We start from the raw sequence: 10,611 nt of genomic DNA, 5'->3' as shown, positions 1-10,611 counted from the left end.
GGATGCACGGCTGCCATTAGCACTACTACCGTATTTATGTGGCTCAGCACTAGCAGATGCTCTTGCCCTCTCCTTCCTGATTTGGATTCCAGGCACCCAGTCCAGGAGAAAACAGGAGACATGCACACAGGCTCTGTGACATAGCTCTCAGCTGTGCAAGGACTGCTTTGGTATCTGTCTGCAAGTCTCTGAGTGAGCAGGCCTGTCTCATTTTTTATATCAGAGAAGTGGCTAATTACAGGCCTGCACGCACAATGGGTACAAAATAAACTGAATGAAGACCCTAATCAATAGTAAAGTATTGGCTCTCAAATTCTTAACAGTCCTTGATTGATGCTGGCTGATGCAATGTCCTAACAGATGTCCTTTGATGCTTTCTTACGATGAGTTGCAGGAGAATTGGGCCCCTAATCCACATCCCCCCACAGCTTGGCTTCTCCAGCCATTTGACAGAGAAATTTGCACTATTTCATCTGATAACATCTGCGGTGGTTGTGGGGCAAGAACTACTAGATGCAGGCTAGATCCCCATTTCCCTTTCTAGCAAATGATCAGAATAGTCAGAGTTGACAGTGCTGCCAATCGTCTTTTGGGGAACGTACAGCTGCTTGCAAGCTTTTCCTCCCCATGTCAGTAGCCATTTGAGCAATACTTGGGCAGAGACCATTAATTGGAAATCTGTTTGTAATACATGCAGGATCATGGTACCAGCCTATTTATTAGGGGCTCTGTTGGTATCTGGCCTCTCTACGAGCACCACTCTCCCCCACAAAGCAAGCTGTTAAAGCAGCCGTTCCTTCCTGCAGGCTATATCTGGCAGGTATTCTGGATACGTAGCTGCATTTTTATTAGCATCAAAAGAAAAACTCTTTAGGGAATATGTTTTTAATAAAAATGTCATAATTTATTCTTTGTATAAAAAGGCATAATAAACATCCCCTGATCTCCCATCATCATAAGAATATATTATTTCACTTCATAAATAAATCAGCAAACATACCACTCCTTGGCAACCAAAGCCACAAATGCTTCTTTGTGCTTTCAATGTCAGTGCTTAGGAAGCAATTTAAGATATATTTACAGGAGTACAGTACCAAAAAATACTGAGGTATTTGGTTTTTCTTCTTTGAAAAAAAAATGAAATTTGAGACTTTTAAAGGCAACACACACACACACAATGCAATTTTACCATAAAATAAATACTGGGTCTTCCTAATACAAGGGCCAGTGTCCCTGTCAGCCTACAACACCCAGGAACGAGAATACTGTAAGGTTTGCGATCAAAACATGGACTGACAGACAGAGAGACAAGAAAATGTTTAGAGAAACAGTTCAGGAGTAGAAAGCAATGTCCACTGTGCTTTGTCTCCTTTGTAGGCATCCAAATGTTGGTCAAACATATCTCAGCAAAGTCTATCAGAAAAGAACCTTGTTTTCTGGAGTCAGGTATGTTGCTCTGTGCTGACGACTCTGTATTGCTTCGCAGCTGCAAGGAGAGGAAATGCAAGTGAGCATTTAACCATCTCCCAGGTTATTGCACTTTTTGAGATAACAGCCAGAGTATCAAGTCTTTCTGTTGAGAGTCTGTATGAACCTGCCTTTCAGCAGCTTGGAGAAGTGGTGATAGGGCTCTGAAGGTAGCCTAGTGCACTGGCAGAAGGATGGACGGGAATAGAGACAGGAAAATTAAAGACCGTTGTTGTGGGTGCACCTCTGTCCAATGCAGCCATGGCAGGACTTCCAGCCTCCGCTGAGCAATTTGGAGCAAGGACCTGGGACTCAAACTGCAGCAGCTGTCCCATGAAGCTGAAATTGGGGGAGATGATGCTTCTCCTCTGCTTGACAAACTCAAAGGCTTCGTCCAGTTTGACTCGGTTGGTCCTCATAAGGTAAGCGAGGCAGATGGTTGCTGAGCGAGAGATGCCGGCTTGACAGTGAACAAACACTCGCCCACCATCATTTTTAACAGAGTCTGCAAATGAATAAAAGCATCCATGTTAGCACTCTTGCAAAAAAAAATTCACTCTATTCTTCAAGGTGACCCTTCCTAAAGAATCTACAGCATCATGCTACTCGGCTGGGAATGGAGCTTAAAGCATGAACTAAAAACCAATAGGTATGTGTGCTCAGTTTTGACCTGCGTTCTTCTAATCTCTCTCCACTAATTCTTGATTGAAAATTGGCATTTGAAAATGCTGTCAGCAGGAGACTGGCTAAAATTACTACCTGATGTAGTTATTTGATATATAAACCTAGGGATATTCTTAGCATTTGACAGCCTCATTTTCCAATGCAGCTCATGCTCCCACAGAGTTACGGATTTATTTCAGGCCATGCTATTTTAATCACTGAAGATATCACTGCATCTCAATTTTAAAGGGGCTGGAAGCTTTGGTTAAGACACTGACTCCCTGGGATAATATAAGCTCCTCACTGTGACTTGTAGATTGCAGAGAGAAGATTCATTTACCTATGAAGTCAATGGCTTCATTAAACCAGCAACTGATGTCAGCCTTGTGGTTATCCTCTACAGGGATGCGTTTGTACTGGTAGTGACCCTCAAAATGGTTTGGGCAGTTAGCAGAGACGTTGATCAAGGCTGTGATTCCCAAAGCATCCAACATGTCTTTCCTCGAAGCATGATAGGCACTGCCCAAGTACAGGAATGGTAGGATTTCCACTGGACCACCCTAAACGGAGGAGAGAGAAACATACAATCAGTCAATCCCACTTCAAAAATAGCTTCCATGGTCCCCCCCCCACCCCCGGTGCCTCTATGATTGCAGTATGTCACATCCAACCCTTGTTTTGTTTCTATTGATCGAAATGGCGTCATATCTGTGGGTCAGACACCCCAACCTAATGGCTGGGAAAGGCCCATTTTCATTCAGACTCATGGATGTTCTGCAACTGACCTGGTCGTATAGAGGAGTCCCGCAGGAGCTGCAGTTTGAATCTGCGCTGCCAGGCATGCTGCTGATGCTGAGGGGCAGCGTCAGGCCCTTTGGCGCTGGAGGCTTTGTGCACAACTCAGGATATGCGGAAAACAGGGCCTCATATCCTCCTGTGAGAAAATTGGGGAAAGGCAGGATGGTAAGCAATTTTCAAAGAAAAGCATTTGACAGGGGCATATGTATCCACAACTCCCCATTTGCCTTGACAGGGTCTAATTAGAGGCACAAATTAAAACCTCCCCATTCAACAGTTTCCCCTCTTTTTAAAAGGATCCCCCCGAAATCTCTCTCTTCTGCGTTTTGCCTTTGTCGTGGGGCGCTTTGCCCCAGGGGACGGGTGAGGAAGGCGGTCTGCCAGAAGGCCAATCTCCTCACCTTTGAGGAAGCAGATGCGGGTGTTATGGGCTTCCCTGCAGAGGGTGTTGAGGGCCAGCATGAGGGTGCTGTCTCTCTTGGGTGCCTCCAGGTCTGCGCTGCGCTCGTCCAGCAGCACCACGGCGTGGTAGAGGCCCTTGTGCAGGCGGGCACGCACGTCCTCGTTGGGCAGAATGTGCTCCAGCCCCATGGCCCCCTTGGCCCTCCGCCGGACGATGGTGCTCAAGCGGACGTTGTGGGAGCCGCCGACGTGCGAGGAGTTGAAGGAGAAGAAGGAGCGGCAGTCCAGGAGCAGGCACTGGACGGACCGGTCCTTCAGCAGCCCCCGCAGCGTCTCACAATCCAGGGCGCACACTTGCATGTTGACCATACTCGCTCGGAAGTGGGCAGGCGGCGCAGAAGGCGACCGATCCCCCCCAGGAGCTGGAGCGGGACGACCGGCGCGGGTGGGAAGCAGCCTGCTTCCTCGGGCGCTTCTTAGTTCTTTCGGTCGGCGGGCGGGCGGTTTCTTGGCACTTTTCAAACCAAAGAGGCAGCTCGGATTGCAAACAGCTGTTCGCCGAGTCCTGAAAAGAGTTGCTTCTTCCCCCCCACCACCAGTAACCCAAAGGTAGCTGGATCTGAATCCGATTAAATGGACGCGGCTGAGGCTTGGCTTTTGCTTCCCGTTTGTTGGTTGCTTCTCTACTCTTCTTGTGTAGCTGCTGCAGTTTCCTTGCTCGCTGGGCTCAGCACCTCGCCTTATATAGTCTAGCCGGAGTTCGCGGCTTCGCCTTTTTTTTTCTGTGAATGGAGTTGGGTCACGTGTCTGCTTTTCAGGGACGACGTCACCGGGCGAGGAGCCAGACCGGTGACACGCCCCAGACCGAGAGCACTTACGTCATCCGGCAGGCTAAACAGCAAAGTCAATCTGAATGGACACATACACAAAAGCCGCACCCGCTCCCCGCAGGAAATCAACTGATGCAACCAGGCACTCTCCTCCTCCTCCTCTTCCTCGCCAGTTCTCCTGTTAGCAAGAGCCCGACTTTGCGGGAGGGTGGCCAAAGGTTACTCGATGCCAAACCAAACACCAGGAATGCTGTCACGTACAGAAGCCCGATTCCTTATTATAATTTACGAACATCAGTCAGGATTGATTTTAATTTTATACGAGTGTACTAGCATAAAGAAACACAGCAGGCTCTAGCGGGCTCTCACCCCCACCCTGGCAGGGCCAGCAGTGGAGAGCAAACACGCGGCCCTGCGGCTGTGGGGAAGGGGGGTGAGCATTCCGCCCTCCCCCTCACTGCATCTCTGAGCCCCTGGGACTGCTTCAAAGTTTGGGGGGGTAATGCCTCCCGTTGAGCCGGGAAGCACTCCTGCTGCCCCTGCGAGGCGGCCTGAGGCCTGCCAGGAACAAGGGGAAGCTAAGCCACCCTCTCCACCCCACCCCCCACCCGGTGGCTGCCCAGGACAATGGAAAAGTAAGCCACCCCCTTTCCTCCCACGCATCCCAGGACAAGGGGAAGTTAAGCCACCCCCTCCAACACCCATCGGGGCTGCCAAGGTCAAGGGGGAAGGTAAGCCTCCCCCACCGTGGATGCCCAGGCCAAGGGGAAAGTAATCAAGTATACAATTGTGGATTCCTCACTGAGAGCTCAGAAAAATCCCCAGACTGTGATAAGCATTTGCCAATGTGATGCATATTACTATCATTATAACTTAACTACACTGGAAGAGCAACTACTGATGAACATAGACAGAAAGCGGGTTATTTAACCTAGGATCCCATTTTGGCTGACTCTTTATGATTGACTCTTTATTTGGATATTTACTAATAATACAGAGAGGCTTACTAAATTATTTTGCCTTGTGATTCCTTTTTTTCCCAAGGGGAAAGTCAGGCACCCCCTCCTCCCACCCCACCCCCAGCATCCCAGGCCAAGGGAGAAGGTAAGCCACCCCCTCTCCCCGCCCCCGTGGATGCCCAGGCCAAGGGGAAAGTAAGCCCCCCTCCCCCCACACGTCCCAGCATCCCAAGGCAAGGGGGAAGGTAAGCCACTCTCCCCCCCCCCGTGGATGCCCAGGCCAAGGAGAAAGTATGGCACCCACATCCCCCCACGCATCCCAGCTACCTGGGCCAAGGGGAACGTAAGCCACCACCCCCGTCCCCCACACCTCCCGTTGGGCTGGGAAGACCTCATGCCACCTCACCGAGGATGTGTAATGTCTGCCCAGGAAAAGGGAAAGGTAAGTCACCCCCTCCCCCCTGTGTGTCCCAGCTTCCTGGGTGAATGGGGAAGGTAAGCCACCCCCTCCCCTCTCACCTCCCGTTGAGCCAGGAAGCACTCGTACCACCTCTGCAAGGTGGCATGAGGGCTCCCCGGGCCAAGCGGAAGGTAGGCCATCCCCTCACCCCGTGCCTCCCAGCTGCCCAGCCCAAGAGAAAGGTAAACCACCCCCCTCTTCCCTGCACATCCCAGCTGCCCTGGCCAAGGGGGAATGTAAGCTACCCTATCCCCCGTGCCTCCCATTGCTCCGGGAAGCCCTCATACCACGTCTGCAAGGCAGCATGAAGGCTGCCTGGGCCAAGGTGGAAGGTAAGCCACCCCCTTCCCCCCACGCCTCCTGCTGGGCCGAAGGTAACCCTCCCTCATCAGCGGTCTCGTTTGGCCAGGAGTGCAATGGCTGCGATTTTGCCAGTGCTCTCCTGGCCATGTTGTGGAATGGGCAGGCCCTTTCTGGACACTGGGTCCTGCTCAGTCTCTGCCCACCTAGCCATTACCCTTTTATTTATACAGCAAAGCTGTATAAAGATAAAGACTAGGGGCAAAGCCCATTGTATCCAGGAATACAACGGGCGCTAGAGCTTGGCAATGGGAAGAGGAAGGGGAGGGTTTGTCCAGCCTGTAAGGACATGGGGTTGAATGTGTGTGTTGTGTGGGAGGTTATGGTGGCGTGGTGGCAAAGGGCATGGGTGTGGAAATATCCGTGTCAAGAACCTGTGGTTTGGAATGTTCATTGAGTGTGGGAGAGGACTGACCTTTGGGAATTGTGGCATAGTGGCTACAGATTGGCTTTCCAGAGCCATGTCTTCAGATATGTGAAGGGAAAATCAGTCTGGAGACTCTGCTTAGGGGGAGATTACATGGCAACCAATTCCTCCAAGTTCTGCATTCAACCTCATTTCCCTTCTTGTGTGAATTAGGCCACATACACCGAGATGTCCCCCTGCCCTAATAACATGGGGTAGTCACAGTACACAGGTGTCCACCCTGCTCCTTCTGTCTCCATTTTTTTACTGTTGATAAAATGTTATCTGCCCACATGCTTCTTTCATGGTTGCTCCTTAGAAGAAGAAGAGCTGGATTTTTTATAACCTGCTATTTATGACCCAAAGGAGTCTCCAAGCGGTTTACAAACACCTTTTCCCTTCGTATCCCTACAACAGACAATCTGTGAGAGATGTGGGGCTGTGAGAGGTCTGAGAGAACTGGGAATGGGCCAGTCACCCAGCAGACCTCAGGTGTCTCAAAGCAGTTTCCAATCGCCTTCCCTTCCTCTCCATATAGCAGAGTCCCCATAAGAGAGTTGGGGTAGAGAGCCTCACATGGAAGATGGCAACCCTAAGAGGAGGTCTCTCTGTACACAGCAGTCTTGACCTTTGTCAGGTGTAGGAGCTCATTCCACCAGGTAGGGGCCAGGACATAGAAGGCTCTGGCCCTGGTTGAGGCTAGGCAGGCTTCTTTAGGGCCAGGGATCATTATCTTTTCAGCAGCACAGTGAAGGTTAGACTCACATAAGATTTCATAGAGGAATTTGGCCTTGAGTAGAGCATGAAGTGAACAATCAAATATGTTGTTGTTGTTGTTATTGTTATTGTTGTTGTTGTTGTTGTTAATAATAATAATAATAATAATAATAATAATAATAATAATAATAATAATAATAATATTTAATTTTTAGACCGCCCTTCTCCAAATAGGTCTCAGGGCGGTTTACAACATAAAGGGGGTAAATCCTCTAGAGCTTGTGCACTACAAATATAAAAACACTGAATTTTTTTGGAATACGGCTATAATGGCCAGCCACGACCTCTGTGGGCATCATTTCAAAGTGATGTGAAAGCTGCTCTACAATTATAGTTAGGAATCTTAATTAGATAAGAGGATCTGAGATGGTCATATTTAAACTGCTTGAACCATGATGCCAACTTAGTTTGCAAAATTTGCAATATATGTATCTGGGCATCACTTTTGAAGATCCAGTCTCTAAGTTGGGAGTTATTAACTAAGGGATTTAGGAGGTCATCAGGGAAGAAAGCTCTTAATAAGTCTATGTCATGCTGGATCCTTAGATAACATTATATTAAAAGACTGATGACTAAATTTGTTTGAGTTGGCAAACCTGTGGTTTTTCCACAATTTTAGAATTGCAAAGTGTACTCGGGCACTAAGAGAAGGTAAACTTCATCAGAACAGCAGGATTTCTCTAGGAAGGCTAGGATTTGCCTTAAGAATGTATTTTGAACAGTTTCTAGCCTAGGTATGATGTTTTCCTTCCATCCTGAGACCCCTACCCCATATAATAGATGAGGGATGACCTTGCACGTGTATAATTTAAGGACTGGATCAATGAAGAATATATTTTGTATAATATTGTATATATTTTGTATAATTATTTTGTATAATAAAACTTCAGAATAGTGCCCATTAAGCTTGTTGCAGAGGCTCTAACGGTGGTAATGTCCAATTCAAGTTATCACTAAATGTGATACCCAGATATTTAAATGAATTGTACGGACTGATAGAATTTCCAAGTATGCGCCAAGAAAATTTTTAGCCCTTTTTCTAAAGACCATTACTTTTATCTTACTTTTATATTAAGACCTTCTTTACAATAAGTACCAAGTTGTTGCAATAATCTTTGCATCCCAATTTTTGTGAGGGATACATAAAGTAGGGGGAAATGGTGTGCAGTGAAGTAAGGATAGGGAGTGATAGGATTTCCCTGCTTTCTCTTACTCAGCTAGTTTCTAGGGTTTTTTAAAGACATGCCCTTTTAGACATGAACTGGACATTTGGATATATACGGATGGGGCCCCTGTCACATCTTATTTGAAACTTAGTTGTTAAAAAAGGGGCTAACAGCATATAAGGTAGCAATTTCAATATAGAAAATGGTTTGTGTAGGTAAAAGGTAAAGGTAAAGGTAACCCCTGTGCAAACACCGGGTCATGTCTGACCCTTGGGGTGACACCCTCCAGCGTTTTCTTGGCAGACTCAATACAGGGTGGTTTGCCAGAGCCTTCCCCAGTCATTACCATTTACCCCCCAGTAAGCTGGGTACTCATTTTACCGACCTCTGAAGGATGGAAGGCTGAGTCAACCTTGAGCCGGCTGCTGGGATCAAACTCCCAGCCTCTTGGGCAGACAGCTTCAGACAGCATTTCTGCTGCCTTACCACCCTGTGCCACAAGAGGCTCTTAGAGGTTTGTGTTGGGGTGATCCCCAAATCCTTGTCCCCTCACAATTGCTTCATAATAAAATTAAAAGATATTAACATTTTATAAATCTTAAATGACTGAACAGCTATTCAGCACATAATATCAGGAAGTCAATAGTGATGTAATATGTTGGAGTCTGCCCTCCAAAGCTGCTGTTTAATTCCAGGGGAACCAATCTCTGCAGTCTGGAGATCATGCATAATTCCAGTAGAATTCCAGGCTGGAATCTTAGATACTAACCAAGTTCTTATCTTGGGAGTTTAGGAGCTTCATGAGGTCTATAATCACTAGCAATAAACACACAAAAATGTGTCCTTTTGCTACAAACATATATATTATCATCCTCATGACTGAAGACAAAGACTGTTTTAGAGGAAGAGCTAGATTGATTAAAACCATTACTCATACCACCACTTCTTGTTCAATCTGTGTCACCACGGGTTGTGGTGAGGGAACAAAAAAGTATCTGCCCTTCCCCAGCTGCAAAAGGTTCCACTCTTAGCAGACTTTGAGAGAGTGCAGTATAAACTTTTACCTTAACTCCTGAAGGTGCAGCTTCAATGAGATACTAGAACATGATTATTCCGGAAATTTTTGGTGGAGGTATCACTTGGATATAAAATTAGGGGCACTGTGGCTGGGCAGGTAGTTGTGAATTTCTGCATTGTGCAGCAGGTTGGACTAGATGACCCTAGGACAGCCACTCATCCCATTCCTTCAGATACAGCATCCACATCAGCATCCACTCCTGCAATGTCAGCCACTAGTACTGTTCCTTCAGATATAGCATCCACATCTACATCCATTCCTGCTACCAATCATCCCGTTTCAGCAGACATACCATTATTGCCTGTTGCCGCTTGCTGGTGACATTTTACAAGAGGAAATTCCCAAATCTGTAACAGTAAAGGAGTTTGCAATTTAAGAGGCAGATCCGGGGCTATGGAACATTAATGATACTAACACAATAAATTACTGGATTCCCTCAGAACAGGAATATTAGTATAAAGTGTTGACATGTGTGGTTTCTGTAATTAGCCTTGCCTCCAGAGGTTTGCTATTTCATGGAGAAAATCAGATTTTGGGGTCAGCAAAAAATGGCAACTATTTAGATATGCTAGAGTTGTTGAGTGAATGTGACCCTTTATTTGAAGAACATCTCAAAATGTACGGAAATCCTGGAAAAGGGAATCCATCATATTTATCTGCAAATATTTGTGAGGAATTTATTGAATTAATGGGACAACAGGTTCTTTGTACTGTTCTTGAAGAAGTAAAAGTCAAAGTATTGTTCAATAAGTGTAGATTCCGCTCCAGACATCTCACACACAGATCAACTGACATTTACTCTCCAATACATTAAAGGCTGTGAGCCTGTGGAACGTTTCTTGATGTTTATCCCCATCTTTTCTCATGGAGCAATGTGTATGCCTCAAATGCCTCAAATATGTCTGGATGATATACTGGATTGTAAGCACAGATTCATCAACTCAATGAGTTGGCCATCTATGCCCCCTGTGCTGGACACAGCCTGAACTTGATGGGAGTAAAAGCAGCAGAATGTTGGCTAGAAGACTGCAGAATTCTTTGAGTTCATTCAGCATTTGTATTCCTTTTTGGCTGGTTTTACTCATGACTGGAATGTATTAACATCATCTTTAGGAAAGATTGTGTGGTCAATTGTCAGTCTGACACACGATGATCAGCACATTTTGATGCTGTTCATGCTTTGTATGGGGGTTTCGAGAAAAAACGTGCACTGGATTCTCTATCAGCTGACAATTAACAGAAAGT

General features: G+C 46.7%; 1 protein-coding gene across 1 annotated transcript; it reads right to left on the bottom strand.

The window, feature by feature from the left end:
- Positions 1 to 882: 882 nt before the first annotated feature.
- On the bottom strand, positions 883 to 4,089 carry DUSP1 (dual specificity phosphatase 1). Its single transcript, XM_077327046.1, has 4 exons — positions 3,330 to 4,089; positions 2,916 to 3,064; positions 2,471 to 2,690; positions 883 to 1,972 (listed from the first exon to the last, which is right to left on the bottom strand). The coding sequence occupies exons 1-4, from the start codon at positions 3,697 to 3,699 to the stop codon at positions 1,602 to 1,604; spliced, it is 1,110 nt and encodes a 369-aa protein (XP_077183161.1). The 5' UTR covers positions 3,700 to 4,089; the 3' UTR covers positions 883 to 1,601.
- Between the last annotated feature and the right edge of the window lie 6,522 nt (positions 4,090 to 10,611).

Source organism: Paroedura picta, chromosome 3 (assembly GCF_049243985.1).
Source record: "Paroedura picta isolate Pp20150507F chromosome 3, Ppicta_v3.0, whole genome shotgun sequence".
Lineage (NCBI taxonomy): Eukaryota > Metazoa > Chordata > Lepidosauria > Squamata > Gekkonidae > Paroedura > Paroedura picta.
The sequence above is the reverse complement of the archived record's forward strand: the minus strand, read 5'-3'. Positions and strand labels throughout refer to the sequence as shown.